Here is a 17078-nt window from a genome sequence, read left to right as displayed (position 1 = left end):
TTCAAATAATCAATGGAAGAATTGGGTTTTAATTTTAATTAGAGAGTCAATTATTATAAACTAATAAAGTAAAACATACTTAAACAACAATAGTCGTGTAAATCTGAAGCATCTCCAGAGTGTTAAGCACGCGCGAGGCACAACGGTGCACCAATGCCTGGCATTGAAGCGATCAAAACGTGGGTGGTCTTTGGTTTTCTTGATTCCATCCATATTGATCCGGTTGGTTTCAAACTCGCTCCTATTCGTGATCAAACTTCTGCTGCCGTTTGCCTACTAGATCTGGCTTGGACCTTGAACAGGTCTGCAATTCCGGATCCGCTTCTGGGAGCAGGGGTTCTATCGAGAGAAAGAAATTCAGTCAAGGGGTTGTCCTTCCTTTCATTTATCGTCGTTATTTGATTCTCCACTGCTGCTTCTGCCTTTCACCTTTTCCCTCATCGTTTCCCGAGTTCTTGCAGCGAGGGAAGAAGACTATGGTAATTGGTGCGTAGCGTTCTGACGGGAGGATGAGGAACAACAAGGAGGAAGAGAAGAAGAAGGAGAGCTCTCTTAATCTGGACTGGAGATTCAACCAGACTCTAAGAAATGTGCAAGGGTAACTCCCCTTTTTGTTATGTTCACGTGTACCCATTTTGACGCCTTCCAATTTCCGCTAAGAACTCCTGGTGTAGGTTATGGAAATTCTTTGCTAGGGTGTGCTGTAGTTGAGGTGAACAATCATGGCTCTGAGAGATACCCATTTCCTGGACTTAACTTGCTTGGAGTGCTAATTCTCATGCCTATCTCTGATCCGATCCGTTCCATTTTCATGAAGAAGATCCCTTTTTGTTAATGGGTTGTTCTTTGATTCAGTTAACATTCCTGTTTGAAGATATCCCAACATGAAAAATGCAAACTTTCTGCCAGCCTTCACCAACTTACAATCTATTTGGTCTGTTTTCTACTTTTTTCAGGTCGTTGTAAAACTTTTTCATATTTTGATGCAGCTCTCCAGTCATGAAGCTCTGTTGTGCGTGATACATTGCTAATGTTTCGTTTACTTGGTTTTACAGGGAAGGGAATTTGACTTAGATTTGATTCTACAATTTCAGTAAATTTTGTGGATGGACATTGTTTGTGAATATTTTTATTGTTCTGAGAGTGTGGGATTTTGTCTCGTCTATAAAAAAAAAATGGGTATGTAAGCCTTGATGATAAGTGATGAAGGAAAGAATTTGACAATCATATCATGTTAATTGATCGTGCTCCTGATCTATCTAGGCGGTGAGTAGATTTTGTTTAAATCCATCTAGTTGCCTGAATAAATTGGACAAGTTAGGATTTGGCTTTGTGCTCCGCAATGCAACGGTCTAGCTGGTTCCACTTTTCCAGATAAGAATGCACGTTCAAATTGTTTAAAGGAAAATTACGTTAAAACACAGATACTAAGATTTCACATAAACGGTGAGGCTACTTTTGTTCAATCACTGAACTACAGGTTGATGTGCTTATATGGAATCGTTGACCTTTATTCTTGTCAAATGTCAATCTTGCATTGCGTTATGCATATGTACCGTAAGTCTGTAAGTGTTGCTGGTTATGCAATTAAGAGTGCCTAATAGAAGCACATCAAACTGGGTCTATTTTCTTCTGATGATACCATTACCTTGCCTTGCGCAATAAATATCATGGTGACCTTTTTATGTCTGAAAATTTCTTTGCCACTAGCTACTGAAACTAAATAAGTTGTACTTTAAGACTTAAAAATTCTGAATATGTGAGAGTAAGTTCAGTTTGGTGTTTAAGAAGGTAATATTGTTGATAATAGGAATTTAGTCATATAGGTTCTATGACCTATGTATGTGGAATGTAATGCTTGATGTGTCTGAAAGCTTGGATTTTTCTCATGGCGAAATACCTGAGATAGAGAAGAAAACAATTATAGGCATAAACTAACACATGCTATCATCGTTCCATTTTATATTATTGGTTGTCCTCATGCTTGGCTGTGATTTAACTGTTATGAAATATGGTATTTGTTTTATCAGGTTACTGAAAGGCCGTAGTTTTCCTGGTAAAGTTTTACTAACTCGAAAGCCTGATCCTCCAAACCAATTCAGTCCCACTAAACATCCTTCAGATATTGAGAGTTCTTCGGAGATTGATCTTGGACGTGGTGAAAGTTCAGACAATTTTGATGAGGTAATGTAGACAAGAATTGTTTTCTTGCTTCACAGTGATGCTTCTTATCTGGAATTGCAAATATCTCTTGTGCTCAATGGATGTTTCATGTGGACAGGGGGAAAGCCGGGCTACTGGGATTGTTGCAAATTATGCGATCCCTCAGAAATCAAAGGCATCAATTGCAGGCAATGACAGTAAAACTGGCGAATCCCAAAAGTCCCCGTCTGGGACTAGAGCTACTGATTCAGCAAGAATTGCAAGGTTCACAAAAGAATTGTCTGGTCCAACTGTTGTATTAGGTACAAGTCTTAATTATTTTTGCATTTTCTCCAGAAGTATAACTTGATTGCAAGTGCCCTCTTTAATTATGAAGTTCATTTACCATTTACAGCATGCTACTTTCCATGCATCATTTGGACTGTGCTACACTGCTGCTTTTCAGTGAAAAGTAGAAAGAAGAATATTTTGCTGAGTTAGTTGCATGATTCTCAAATTCTGAATTCAGTGTTGCCCATGGAAACATAGGTCTTGTGCTTACTTTTTGTTCTTCCTATATCATTGCATCTGATCATAAAAAAACAATATTGATTGTGGACAGGTTAAAATGGGAAAAAGGTATTTTGGTGCTTGATAATCATGTTGTATAGTTGATATGAAGTGAACTCCTGTAACCAGCAGCCTTTAGATCTCCAAAATTATTGTTACACGTGGCAAAGGAATTCCTTGTGCTTGAATATGTTATTGTTCCACCTGTTTTATCTATAGCTGTTTGAATATAAGTCACGTGGGTGCAGATACAGGGATGGAAGTGATAGAAATCTAGCACCAATATCTGTAACCAGAAAACAGCACTCACGCAGGAAGATAGAGATAGAGAGAGAGAGAGAGAGAGAGGGAGAGAGAGAATGAAAACAAGAAGAAACTAAGGAGAAGAAGCCGTAGCCAAAATGGTTTGCACGGCCTCTATTTATAATCCCATTTCCAGAATTCTAAGAGTCTCCAATCGTAGAATCCTAGGAGATTTCACAAGCTCCAAGGACATTAATTACATCATAGAAACCTAAGAGACTTCACATATTACAAGGATATTAACTACAACATAGAATCCTAGGAGACTTCCCATATAACAAGGATATTAACTACAACATAGAATCCTAGGAGACTTCCCATATAACAAGGATATTAACTACAACATAGAATCCTAGGAGACTCTTCACATGTTACAAGGACATTAAATATCTTAACACATTCTACAAGGAGGTGGAATCCTAAGAGACTCCTCTTCAACGTGCTGGTGAAAGATTTATATTTTAACACCCTCCCTCAAGTTGTGCATGGTTTTGCACCATGTACAACTTGCCTTTTAGAAACCAGAATCTTTCCTTTGTTAATCCTTTTGTAAATAAGTCTGCAACTTGTTCATCTGTACGAACATAAATAGGTTGAATCTCCTTGTCTTCTACCTTTTGTCTAACAAAGTGTTGATCAATCTCAATGTGCTTTGTTCGACCATGTTGTACGGGATTAAAGGCAATGTTAATAGCGCTTTGATTATCGCACATTAACATTGATGTTTTAATCTTTTCTCCAATGTCTTCTAGCAAATGTCTAACCCATGTAACTTCAGCAGTACCTGCAGCCATGCATCTGTATTCAGCTTCAGTGCTGGATCTTGCTACTGCCTTTTGCTTTTGACAACTCCAAGACACAAGATTACGTCCAATGAAAATACAAAAACCAGAAATGGACTTTCTTTGATCGGGATCTCCAGCCCAATCTGCATCTGTGAATGTCATAAGTTGATGTCCAGTAGTTATATTTTCACTCTTACCATAAACTAAGCCATCTCTTGCTGTCCCTTTAAGATATCTTAATATTCTTTTGACAGCATCCATGTGAGTATCTCTAGGTGCATGCATAAATTGAGATACATGATTCACAACATATATAATATCTGGTCTAGTAAATGTAAGATATTGAAGTGCCCCAACAATACTTCGATATTGCGTAGGATCTTCATATAACTCCCCATCTTGAGCACTTAGTCTTTGATTTATAACACTAGGAGTTCCAACAGGCTTACAATCAGACATACCTGACTTATATGAAGATCCTACGCAAAACTTTAGTAAACCAACAGGCTTACAATCAGACATTGATCCAACGTGTATTTCTGTTGTGTCAATGTGAGGCGATTATTGTGCCTATCAATCTCCACTCCAAGAAAGAATCGTAAATCATCAAGCTCTTTCATTTTGAAGTTTTGCATCATCAAAACTTTAGCTTCTTCTATGTGTTTTTCTGAATTGCCTGTGATAACAATATCATCAACATATATAAGAAGTAAAGTAAATATGTTTTCTTTTCGATAAATGAAAAGAGAGTGACCTAGAGGACATCTCCGAAAACCATATTCTTGAATCTTGCAAGAGAAACTGTCAAACCACGAACGTGAGGCCTGTTTAAGTCCATAAATAGATTTTCTTAGTTTGCAAACCCATGCATGAGAGTCTCCCTTCGTGTATCCTGGAGGTTGTTCCATATATACTTCCTCCCTTAAATCACCATGAAGAAAAGCATTCTTCACGTCCATTTGATGTAGTCTCCATCCATATTCAACTGCCAATGATATAATCACGCGAATTGTTCCCATTTTGATCACAGGGCTGAATGTCTCATCATAATCTTCTCCATATTGTTGTGTAAACCCTTTTGCTACTAACCTTGCTTTGTGTCTTTCTATGCTGCCGTTAGGTTTGTATTTAATTTTGTATACCCATTTGGAGCCCACTACGTTCTTTTCGTGTGGCCTCGGAACGATCTCCCATGTTCCACATTCATGCAAGGCTTCCATTTCTTCTTTCATAGCCTTTCTCCAATGATGTGATTTTGATGCTTGATCAAATGAAGTAGGTTCTTCCTCCTTGCCAACTTTTGCCATGAATAACTGAAAATCAAGTGATAAAGAATCATAGCTAACCCACCTGTGAATGGGATGACGAATGCGTTGGGATCTTCTAAGGTGGGGCATGTTGTCTTCTTCACTGTGAGCATCTCTGTCCCTTAGTCGTCGACTGTAGATAAGACCCGAATACCGATGTGCATCGTTGCTCTGTTCTTCATTATTGTTTTCGTGATGACTTGATGACTGTGTTGGATCTTCTTGATTTTCACTTTGAGCCATATCCGACTGTTGTATTGCTCTCTCTGAATCTTCACTTTGAGGCACATCATTTTCTATAACAGGATCTGCATTGAATAACTGTGTACTGGTCCAAGGATCATAAGATTCAATGGTCATAGGCATTTCATTTGTATTATCAAAACTATGTTCATCAAAAATAACATTTCTTGAAGTTTTGATACGTTTAGTTGTTGGATCATAGCATCGAAAACCTTTATATTCATCAGCATATCCAACGAATCAACATTGAATAGCTTTGTCTTGAAACTTGTTCCTCAAGGCAGCATCAACGTGAACATAGCATACACAACCAAAAACCTTCAAGTTCTTGTAATCAGGTTGTTTGCCTAAGAGTGTAAAATATGGCGATTTAGACATCAAGAGTGTCATAGGCAAACAATTTATTATGTATACAGCAGTATGGAAGGCTTCAGTCCACAAGGAAATGGGCACATTAGTATCATGCATCATGCTCATGGCGCTTTCAACTATATGTCGATGTTTCCGCTCAACTACACTATTTTGTTGTGGTGTGTAAGGGCAAGAAATTTGTCTAGTTATCCCTTTTTCACGTACAAATTCAATAAAATCAAGCGAGGAATATTCTCCCCCTCCATCACATTGAAAATGCACCACATTGGATGAAAATTTAGTTTGAATCATGGCATAGAAGTTTCGAAATATGTGAGGTACTTCTGATTTGTGTTTCATGAAGTAAATCCAGGTGAAACGTGAGTAAGAGTCAATGAATAAGACATAATATCTTAACCCAGACATGGAATCAATAGGGGCTGGCCCCTATACATCAGAAAAAATAGTTTCAAAAGGTTTGGAAGTCCTTTGATTTATATTATGGAAAGGTAAAACATGACTCTTACAAAGTCCACAACTTGAACATTTTTTGACACTTGAAGTAAGAGGTAAACTTGATTTTGGAATGAGACTATCTGTGACAAGTTTTTCAATAAAATGTCGACCACAGTGTCCTAGCCGACTATGCCACAAATCAGACTCCAAAAATTGGTTAGGGCCCCTTACTTTTGATTGAAAATGGCAAGAACTTGGCACTGATTACGCATTATGAGAAAGAGAAAATGTCTTCAATCCTATATCAAAAGTGGATGAATCCTTGGGTAGACATTCCTTGAGGACGTACATATTCCCTTGACGCTCCCCTCTAGCGAACATTTTCTTCGTTTGGAGGTCCTTGACATAGACAAAAGAAGGTGTGAATTCAACAGAAGAGCTTGTATCATCAATGACTTTAGAAATGGATATGATGTTCTTTTTGATATTGGGAGCAAGAACAACATTAGACAGTGATAGAGACGAGGATGACAATGGAATATGTGCATTTCCAATATGTGTAATAGGATGAGATTTTCCATCACCTGTTATAATGCAACTTCTACCGTAATGAGGGGATAAGTTAGTCAATTTACCTGCATTTCCTGTCACATGGGTAGCTGCACCTGAATCCAAGAACCATTCTCCCTGCTCATTTTGCTTTATAGTCATCTTTGAGAATGCGGTCATCAATAACTGTTGCATATCTTCAGCGGTGGATTTAGAACTTTGTCCTCCTTGTTTATAATCATGTCTTACCCCTTTGTTTTTATTTTGAGGATTAAACCAACATTGTGCCTTCATGTGTCCTTTCTTGTTGCACTGAAAACAAATTGGTATTTTTCTTGAAGTATCCAAAGGAGACATACCTTGGTTATGTGGTGTTGGTAGAATGCCACGACCACCATGGTTGGAGTTCCCATGGCTCTTACCAAACTTTGCATTCATAGCCAACACATTTTGGGAGTTCCCTTGACCAGTCCTTTCAATGACTCTTTTCATATTCATTTCATGTTGGAGAAGTTTACCTTGTAGTTCGTTGAAGGAAGGCAGAACAGGAAGGACCTCAAGAGCTGTAATAAAAGCATGATAATCATGCCCAAGTCCATTCAAGGTTTGCTGCACCTTTTCCTTATCAGAAATGTTATTCCCTGAGGCAGCAAGTTGGTCTGCGACGGCCTTAATACGCCCCAAATAATCCATGATAGACGTTGAACCTTTGCTCAAATTCTGAAATTCTTTCTTTAAGTACATAATTCGAGCTTCTGATATTTAGGAAAAGGTATCAGCAAGGGTTTCCCATAATTCTTCTGCAGTACAATCATCAGAAACTGAAAGTAACACTTGTTGAGATAAAGTGGACAAAATATACGCAACCAGACTTTGATCACGTCTCATCCACATAGCATGTTCAGGATTGTTGTCTTCATGAACAACAATAACTTCTCCTGCCTCATTTTTTATTTCCTGTAAGACAGATATTGGTGGAGCCTTTGTTGAACCATCGAGATGTCCAAAGAGGCCTTGACTTCTTATGAAAGGCATGATTTGCCTTTTCCAGATCAGATAATTCTCATGGTTGAGTTTTTCGGTAATAAGGTGAGGAAGAAAACTTGAGGACATGCTAGAATGCGAAAGGTTTTCCATGACAGCAGAAAGGAATGGTATATAGGTAGAAGATGAGAGGGAAAGAAGACACGATATAACAAGATGTGTCCTTGGGTAAGCAAGAAGAAAAAGGAACAAGAATTGCGCAAGAGAAAAGTAAATTCAGGATAGAGACAAGATGAGAAAGGAGTTCTAACCAGATCAGACCTGTTTGGGCATTTCGTTTGGTAGAGATAACGTAACCTGGCACTCTGATACCATGATAGAAATCTAGCACCAATATCTGTAACCAGAAAACAGCACTCACGCAGGAAGATAGAGATAGAGAGAGAGAGAGAGAGAGAGAGAGGGAGAGAGAGAATGAAAACAAGAAGAAACTGAGGAGAAGAAGCCGTAGCCAAAATGGTTTGCACGGCCTCTATTTATAATCCCATTTCCAGAATTCTAAGAGTCTCCAATCGTAGAATCCTAGGAGATTTCACAAGCTCCAAGGACATTAATTACATCATAGAAACCTAAGAGACTTCACATATTACAAGGATATTAACTACAACATAGAATCCTAGGAGACTTCCCATATAACAAGGATATTAACTACAACATAGAATCCTAGGAGACTTCCCATATAACAAGGATATTAACTACAATATAGAATCATAGGAGACTCTTCACATGTTACAAGGACATTAAATATCTTAACACATTCTACAAGGAGGTGGAATCCTAAGAGACTCCTATTCAACGTGCTGGTGAAGGATTTATATTTTAACAGGAAGTATAGGTACGAACGCAACAACTTTATACAATGTAGTACGGGGGTATGTCAGGTTATATATATGTATTATGTATATATCCAAAATAATGCAGAAAATTTTAAAATAAAAGCAACATTTGGATAAAAAAATGATATAAATAAAAACATTACATGTTAATAAATGGTAACTCTAAAAGCAAAATAAAAAATGTGTTGGGAAAAATCAAATAACATAAAATTAAGCAGTTTGGGTCAGTTTTGATTTGAAAATTACCCAAGTGTGTCCAAGTACCCACTTTTGGTATGGGGTATGCAGGTACAAGGACCTGACTGAAGTATCCAAGTGACTTAGGTTTGACAATTTAGGCTCAACTTTGATGTATTTCCATTTATGTTGTAAAATTTGTTTCATTAGATGTGAACAAAAGATTTCCTTTTAGAAGGTTTGTAAAATATTTTCTTTCCCTAATAAGGCAAAAATGTCTTCATCTGGAGAAGGGTTTCAATTATTTTAACCAAGGTAACATCCCTAATGAATAATGAGTCTATAGAGCTTTGTCATGTCAGTGCTGCTCTTAGTGGTTTCATTTGTTTTGTTTTTAACCTGCTTCAGTATGGCAATCACGGGAGAGTGACCTATCTCACAGAGATATGGGGTTTCAGGTTTTGAATTCATTCAGAAAATAATAATGTGAAAACTGAAGGAATTTGGAAACATTGTTTGACACTTATATATGTCATGGACTCAGCTAGGGAGATGCTGCACCCATGTCTGTAGTTTTATCAGTTTTCAAGATTTTGTGAGAAAAATAGACGTCCCAATTAGTAGCTGAGAAAAATTTGATGATAAAAATTTGGGGATGATATATGTGACAGTGATGTGTATATATATATATATATATATATATATATATATATATAGATATATAGGAGTCAGCTAGGGAGATGCTGCACCTGCGTCTTTAGTTTTATTAGTTTTCAAGATTTTGTGAGAAAAATAGATGTCCCGATTAGTACCTGAGAAAAATTTTGATGATAAAAGTTCGAGAATGATATATGTGACATGCACACACACACACACACACACACACATATATATATATTAGCTGCAGTGGCCTTGTATGTGTAAAGGGAAAAAAGGTTCCCAAAAATGCAACTTACCTTTATCAGCTCTCACAAGTGACAGTACTTTTTTTTTTCTTGAGCTCTGTTCACCTATCACTGAACAAAAGTTCCATACGGACCCTTAAACCTTTTAACATGTGTCTGTGTGCATCTGCAAATTTTACATATGACATCTTGCTTGATTGCTTTCTCCCACATTTTTAGATGCACTACGTCAGCTTGCTTGGAGTGGTGTGCCACCATACTTGCGTCCTACTGTGTGGCGGCTTCTTTTGGTAAGGCCTTAGAACATTTCATCCTTTCCTTAAAGAAGCACTAATTTTTAAAAAGGAATAGTGCATCCAGATTTAGATCATAAATTAAGCATGATTGTGATTGCTTAGGAGAGCAATATATTTTTGTTCGTGATGTCTTTTTCCTTTTGCAGCGCATGTTTCAGTTGCAAAGTTGAATATACTGCTTTTGGTGCTTTATTCTTCATACTTAAAGGTTGACATATGGACAGTTATATGAATCATACTAGCCTTTGTATGAGAAATTTTCATGAAGGTGCAAATGGTTTAATCAATGGCAAATGCCTGCCTAACATTGAGAAAGTTATATCTTTGGGTGCCCAAGTTAAGAAACTATGCGTAAAATTAAGTATCTATTCATCAATTAACCTTGCCATTCATAATAGGTGATGAATGTTAAGTTGCCTCTTGCCTCTCTCTCTCTTTCTCTCTCTCTCTCTGATTGATGTGATGAAGGGTTTACTCCTTTCAGTTTAGGACACTGAATCATTTGGAAGGGGTAAATTTGGAAAAAGGGTTAAGATAGCAATATGAACTTAACCACTAAAGTATCAAACCAAGAGTTTTGCTGGCATGGTTGGTTGTCACAGATGCTTGAGAGTTGTTCACAGCAGTCATGTGCAACTTTTGAGAATGTTAGGCAGGTATGAGTGTTGCATAATCTGTCATCTCCTCTTTGGTCTACATTTAACTTGTCCATTGGTATGTGACATCCCTCCCATGGACTGCATGCATATGTCAAGTTGTGTCCCCTTAACTACAGGATCTTAAATTTGTGCTAGTTGATGTGAGAAAGAATTCTTATGTCATTCTCTGCAGATGTGGATAACATTCTTACAGGTTACTTGTTTGATATTCCATTCCATTGTTGATTTTGATTTCTCTCAAGGATTGTTTAGCTGTAATTGAGTTTTTGACTTTTTGTGAATTTTTGTCCTAACATGAGGTCTATATACTTTTCCTTTTGCTTGAGAGGCTTTGCATACGTAATTTCTTTTTCCAGAAGAGTGGCCTTTGCCTAAAAAATAAAGAAAAGCTTTGTCCTTCAAAACAAGGGTAATTTTGCTAACAATTATATAAGCCATTATAGTATGGTTATTTGGTCATGTTCTCTGTCAGAAGGCGCTAGTGACTAGCAATCACAGTTTAAAGGGCCTCAAATCTTATAGGAAGTAGAATAAAAGGATGCGAGTTTCATATTTCTGTAAAGTTGTGCACTCCACTACACTTAAAGTTGTGATTCTTCTGTGACTGTGATGAGATGATTCACAACCTGTGCAAGTTGATTCATGGGGCGAAGTACACATGCTTTTTCTCTACTTGGATTGTAGTTTCTTCATCTCCATAATTAATGCAAAATAGTCCTCAATGTTTGCCTTTTTTCAGTTCTAGAACATATGTAGTATTGTTATTGCTTCTGTGAAGTTTAAAACGTGAACTGACTACAGGGATATGAACCCCCTAATTCAGATAGAAGGGATGGTGTTTTGAAGCGGAAGCGTCTTGAATATGTTGACTGTGTTTCTCAATATTATGATATTCCTGATAGTGAACGTGCAGATGAGGAGGTTAATATGCTTCGGCAGGTAAACGAATTAATCATGCATTATTTTCTCTGTTTCTGGTGCAACTTTTCTTTTCTCCTCCCGTCACTTTTGTCTGACTTTTCTTTTCCCTTTGAACAATATGGATGACTAGATAGCTGTTGACTGTCCAAGGACTGTGCCTGATGTTGCTTTCTTTCAGCAACCAGAAGTTCAGAAATCGTTGGAGCGAATACTTTACATATGGTTAGATTTCTCTTGTTCCTAATGTGCACTTTGATATAATAGTTCAATACATTATTTCCATGCATTAATGATATGCTTTTGGTGAGGTTGCTATTTTATTTTGCATTCTGTTAGTATGTTTCACAAGCTTAGTTTCATAAGAAATTTACTATCTTGTGGTCTTCAATATTCTAGGACTTGCTGTATGACAAGCATGTAATCTTGGGGATATAAATGGCAAGCTTTACATTGACTATCCTAGGTCATCTAATTGGGTTGCTGAAAGAAAGGCTGATGATGGTTTGTTTTGTATGCCTATCGGTTGCATTTAATTGGCCGTTCAAGTTGTGTCTTGGAAAAGGTTTAGTATATCCACAGGGGGAAACAATGTGATAATCATTGTCATTAGACAAGGTTTAGTATATGCTCAGAGGGGAGACAGTGTGATAACCCTCGAAATTTGGCAAAATTGGACTTGATCAAGCTTATGCAAGAATCAAGTAAAAAAAATTTGACAATGCCTGCACCTGTTCCCTGCCGTGTCGACACAAGTACAGCGCCCTTTTGGTTTATTCCATGTGACATAAGGTCACCCACTTTGCGATCAGATTCAAATGCAGTTTATAGCAAAACTAGATTCGGTTCAAATCTGAGTTGAAATTCATTAAAAAATCTGATTAGCTGGGTTTACTTTAAACTAAGTACTGCCCTTTTGCATCCCTGGTGCTGAGGAGGTGGTAGAGGTTGTTGTGAGATGTAGCAATAGGCACAGCAATGCAATGATGGTGACACTCATGATTCAGGTGGCAAATGGTAGCGGTAGTAGTGGATTTGATAGTAGGTCTGCGGGACAAAAAGGAAAAATGAAAAAAGGGTTTTCCACATTCATCCTTGAGTCTTAGGCAATTCAAACATCTATCCCTGACTTATTGTGATTGACTAATCCATTCATGATATTTTTCATTTCTGAAAAAATCCCTGCTTTCATTACTTAAACCATGCATAGCAGCTTATCATAGTCATGCAATTAGTCTAAGGGGCTTACGTCCTTTGGTGAAATATTTTTTTTGTATTTTATTAGATCGTATACTTTTGCTCTTTAAGGGCATTTTATTATTCCACTGAGAGAAATAAGACATGGTGGTGCCACTTCTACAATTTCTTTTTAGAAACGACCTTGGGTAGGATAAATGTTGGATATCAGTGTTGTACGTATCGTTTATAAAATACGATACGATACACCCCCTATATCGTAAATGGGGTGTATCGTACCTGTATCGTACGATACGTGAGATACGGGCCCCCGTATCGTACGATACGGGCTGATTTCTAAAAAGGGGTCTTGAACCCCATTTTTTCGAGTTTTTTTTATAAAAACCCACCCCTAATTCATTTCTAATCTATAGATTGTACCGCCTTAGAGGGAAATCATCGATTTCCATTGTGAAATCATCGATTTTCACCGTGAAATAATCTATTAAACCATGGATTTGTGCATGGGTGGCTGATTCCCATTGGGATGAAAGGGGTTTTTTTGAACCGTGAAGATGAAGATGAAAAAGAATGATATTGTTATGAATTTTGATGTCTATGAAGTATGAATGTGAACGCGTAAGTTTATAGCATTTAGCAAAATAATAAGTCTATCATTATCCAAAAGACTAAAACATGTTTTCTATGAAGAATTTATTATCTTGATTTTTTTAAATTTTTTGATTTATTATTATTATTTTTTAAAAATTTATGATACAATTACGATACATTACGATACGACATATCTTAAAGCCCGACCTATACGGCTTACGATATGCGTTTTACAACATTGTTGGATATAGTGATGCTTCATGACCTGCCCTCTCTTTTATCTTGTGATTTGACCACACGAGAGAGAGAGAGAGAGAGAGAGGTTTGATCAGTCCCTCCATTTTTAACATTTCCACTCAAATTTTCTAAAGTCTACCTTGTTGGATATGATCTTTACATCCAAAACATTATGATCTACAAATATGATGCATCTTATCTGTATAGATAAGATTTTGTAAGATTTGAAAACAAGGATTATGGTTTTCTGTCTTTTAAAACTCATCTTAATGTATGAGAAAATTATTTTTTAGATTGCACCTGCATAATTATTTTTCCAAAAGAAAGCCTTAAAATATAAGTTCTAGTCAGACCAGTCCCAGAATTGAATTGGTTTAATGCATCTCTCTTCTGTCTGTCTATCTATCTATATAAGATATATATAACGTGTAATATATATATCTTGAATCAAAAATGCCTGATGTGTATTTTTATCCGAGAAACTGCATGTTTTTTTCCTTAGCTATTGTGGAGCACAGGCCGGTCTTCCTGCCTTTTTTCCTTCTTGTTGAGCATCAAATGGGTGCCATTAGCCACTTAGCCTTGTTCGTGAAAACTCACTATTTGTTGATTGTCTGCAGGGCCATCCGTCATCCAGCTAGTGGATATGTACAGGGAATAAATGATCTTGTTACTCCATTTTTTGTCGTTTTCTTGTCAGAGTATTTAGAGGGAAATATTGAGAATTGGACCCTTTCGGACTTGACAAAGGAGAAAGTTTCGAACCTTGAAGCGGACTGTTACTGGTGTCTCTCAAAACTACTTGATGGCATGCAAGATCATTACACATTTGCTCAACCAGGAATTCAGCGACTTGTATTCAAATTAAAGGAATTGGTTCGGCGAATTGATGGTATTCTTCCATTGCTGTGATTTATTTTTCAAAGTGAGAATCTTAGATTTACTTCTCAAGGTGGTTTACATTGTGTGAAGCAGAGGCAAAATCTTCTCGTCATGACATGCAAAAAATTCATTGCATGCCGCTTCGTGCTAGATAATTGAAAACAGGCCTGACTGTGTGCTCAGGGGTGGAGAGCAGCCTAGTAGCCTAGGCATGGAAATGAGTAGGCTAAATAAAAGGATATTCTGCTTGAGCTTTTGTCTTGAACAGAATGTTACATTCTTTTGTCATTTTGAATTCATTGGGTTTGGGGGGTTTCAAAATATCTACCCCATTCGTGCACTTCTTCTTCCAGCTTAACCCTTGTTATTCTATTTTTCCTTCTTTTTTAACTTTTCCTGGTGCATGATATTCTGCTTTGGCCCCAGTAAGCCTTTTGAAGGGTTTACTGCATAGAACATTTGGCTGCATGATTTTCACAGTCAAACTGCTGTAGAAGTTTTTTTCATTAAAGAGAAGAACATTCTTTTAGCCATAAGGTCTATCATTTGATTGTGCCATTATTAATCTCCTCACACTGTTCTTTTGTGTTCTTTGTCTCAGACCCTGTTTCAAAACACATGGAACAGCAAGGGCTGGAGTTTCTTCAGTTTGCTTTTCGTTGGTTTAACTGTCTTTTGATACGTGAGGTACATAGCTACTCAAACTTAAGTTGTTTTTTATGCATGTTTTCCAGAATGCATTTAAAGTCGGTCTTACTTCTGACTGCATCAATGTCAATTGAGTAACTTTGACTTTTATGCACATCATCCTAGGCCAAAGTGCTTTCCTTCATCCATATTAGCTAACCTGGAAAGCTTTTGAACAGGTTCCATTCCATTTAGTTACACGATTGTGGGATACATATATTGCTGAGGGAGATGCTCTGCCTGATTTCCTTGTCTACATATCTGCCAGCCTCTTATTAACAGTAAGTTTCGTTTGCTTCTATATATTTGTAGTTTTCTCTTCAACTCTTTGATTAGTTTTGTCGTTTTGATGAACTGCTGAAATATCTGTCATATTATGAGCAGGCAGTGTGCCCATGCTCGTCTGTTAAAACAGGTCAAATTTCAGTTACACAGGATTTCATATAACTTATACAAATAGTACATGAGTTGGTTATGTATGGGGCAACATACTGTTCCTAGTTCATGCAAGTGTACTTCCTAACTAGCTTGCCTCAATTACTCATGTTGTATTGGTCTTGATTATTTTTTGTTTCTTACATTATGAAGCCACAATCTGGCGATGAGAATTAGTTGCACTCCCAACAGGAACAGGAGTGGACACCAATGAAAAATAAAAAGAAGTTGAGTTCTGGGGCAAGGCCATGTACACACACACACACACATACATATAGCTAGTAGAGAGAGAGAGAGAGAGAGAGAGAGAGAGAGAGAGAGAGAGGATTTTAAGTAAAATAACACATCTATTCATTGTTTGTAATCATGAAATATAAATTTCTATACAAAAATACCGTATATATACTAAAGAATGTAAAAATAAGTCAACCGTGTCCAAGCTATGTTCCTTGCCTGCACCTGTATCCAGCCATATCGACGCAGGCTTGGTGTTCTTCTAGGAGTGTAACCATGTGACAGAGTCTACCATCCGCAACCCCAAGGCCTGTGCACATGTTGGCTGCAAGGGGTGTTATTATAAGCTTTCAAACTCCAACTGCTCTCATGACAGTTGAAGCCCCATCCGTATCAGCCCCCTTGGCCCATATAAAGTTGTAATCATGTATATGTTTTTTGACTTCCTGCAGTGGTCTGAGAAAATTCAAAAGCATGATTTCCAGGAGATGGTTATGTTTTTGCAACACCTTCCGACACAGAGATGGACCCACCAAGAACTGGAAATGGTCCTTTCAAGAGCATACATGTGGCATACCATGTTCGATAGTTCACCTAGTCATTTAGCCAGCTAGAAAAATGTATTATTTGAAATTCCTTTTAGCTTCCTCCTTTGTCCATTTATTCTTCATTTTGTATGTCTTCTGCGCATCTAAAATCACGAGCGATCAAACTTCCTGTAATTTTTCTTTTGTCCATTTGATTGTTTGTGTGTAACAACCTTGTGGAGGATGAATTTATCAAATGAGCTTATGAACTGAAAAGCTTGGGTCCTTGTGCAATGAAGTGGAAGCAAATAAATTGAATGAGTGGCTGAAGGCAACGAGGAAAACAATTTTCCACTTTAGGTCCAATCCTCAATTCTGTTTATTTTATTTTTGTTAACGGCCTGTGGCTTATTGACAAAGTCTCAGTATGTTTAGCTATAAATACTTGCTAATGAAAGGAAAAGCAAAACTCATCGCATATTTTTAATGTGGGCTTTGCGTAAAATCGATATTAACCACCACAAAGCAACACTTTGGAAGCAAGACGTGGCATTTGGTTATGTTTCCATATGCATTTCACAAGGCATGGTTAATGTGAGGTCCTCATTCGTTCTTGATGTAGTGTTCTGACACGCAGTGGGCGACCAATTAACTTGTCAACCTTGTTACTGCTACTTACATCTGGATTCGGTTGGGTGAATTCATGAACTTGAGATAACCTACAACTGTAATTATTTTGGTGATTTG

General features: G+C 37.3%; 1 protein-coding gene across 2 annotated transcripts; it reads left to right on the top strand.

Moving 5' to 3' along the window:
* Positions 1-228: 228 nt before the first annotated feature.
* LOC116251572 (GTPase-activating protein GYP1) lies at positions 229-16685 on the top strand. Of its 2 annotated transcripts, XM_031625921.2 has the most exons (11): positions 229-368; positions 462-598; positions 2031-2184; positions 2282-2465; positions 9888-9958; positions 11425-11562; positions 11675-11766; positions 14187-14458; positions 15050-15135; positions 15315-15416; positions 16257-16685. In XM_031625921.2, exons 2-11 carry the CDS (start codon positions 510-512, stop codon positions 16416-16418), a joined length of 1350 nt encoding a protein of 449 aa, XP_031481781.1. In that variant the 5' UTR covers positions 229-368; positions 462-509; the 3' UTR covers positions 16419-16685. The 2 variants fall into 2 exon arrangements, with proteins under 2 accessions (XP_031481781.1, XP_031481780.1); XM_031625920.2 differs by lacking the exon at positions 229-368 and having other exon boundaries at positions 375-598.
* Positions 16686-17078: the final 393 nt, after the last annotated feature.

Source organism: Nymphaea colorata, chromosome 3, assembly GCF_008831285.2.
Source record: "Nymphaea colorata isolate Beijing-Zhang1983 chromosome 3, ASM883128v2, whole genome shotgun sequence".
Lineage (NCBI taxonomy): Eukaryota > Viridiplantae > Streptophyta > Magnoliopsida > Nymphaeales > Nymphaeaceae > Nymphaea > Nymphaea colorata.
The sequence above is the reverse complement of the archived record's forward strand: the minus strand, read 5'-3'. Positions and strand labels throughout refer to the sequence as shown.

What these genes read in the sequence shown, in the direction of transcription:
- LOC116251572 (XM_031625921.2), top strand. Translation starts at nt 510, where the DNA reads ATGAGGAACAACAAGGAGGAAGAGAAGAAGAAGGAGAGCTCTCTTAAT. An exon ending in TGGTCCAACTGTTGTATTAG is followed by an intron (nt 2,466 to 9,887) that starts GTACAAGTCTTA and finishes CCACATTTTTAG; the next exon opens with ATGCACTACGTCAGCTTGCT. An exon ending in AGGTTAATATGCTTCGGCAG is followed by an intron (nt 11,563 to 11,674) that starts GTAAACGAATTA and finishes ATGGATGACTAG; the next exon opens with ATAGCTGTTGACTGTCCAAG.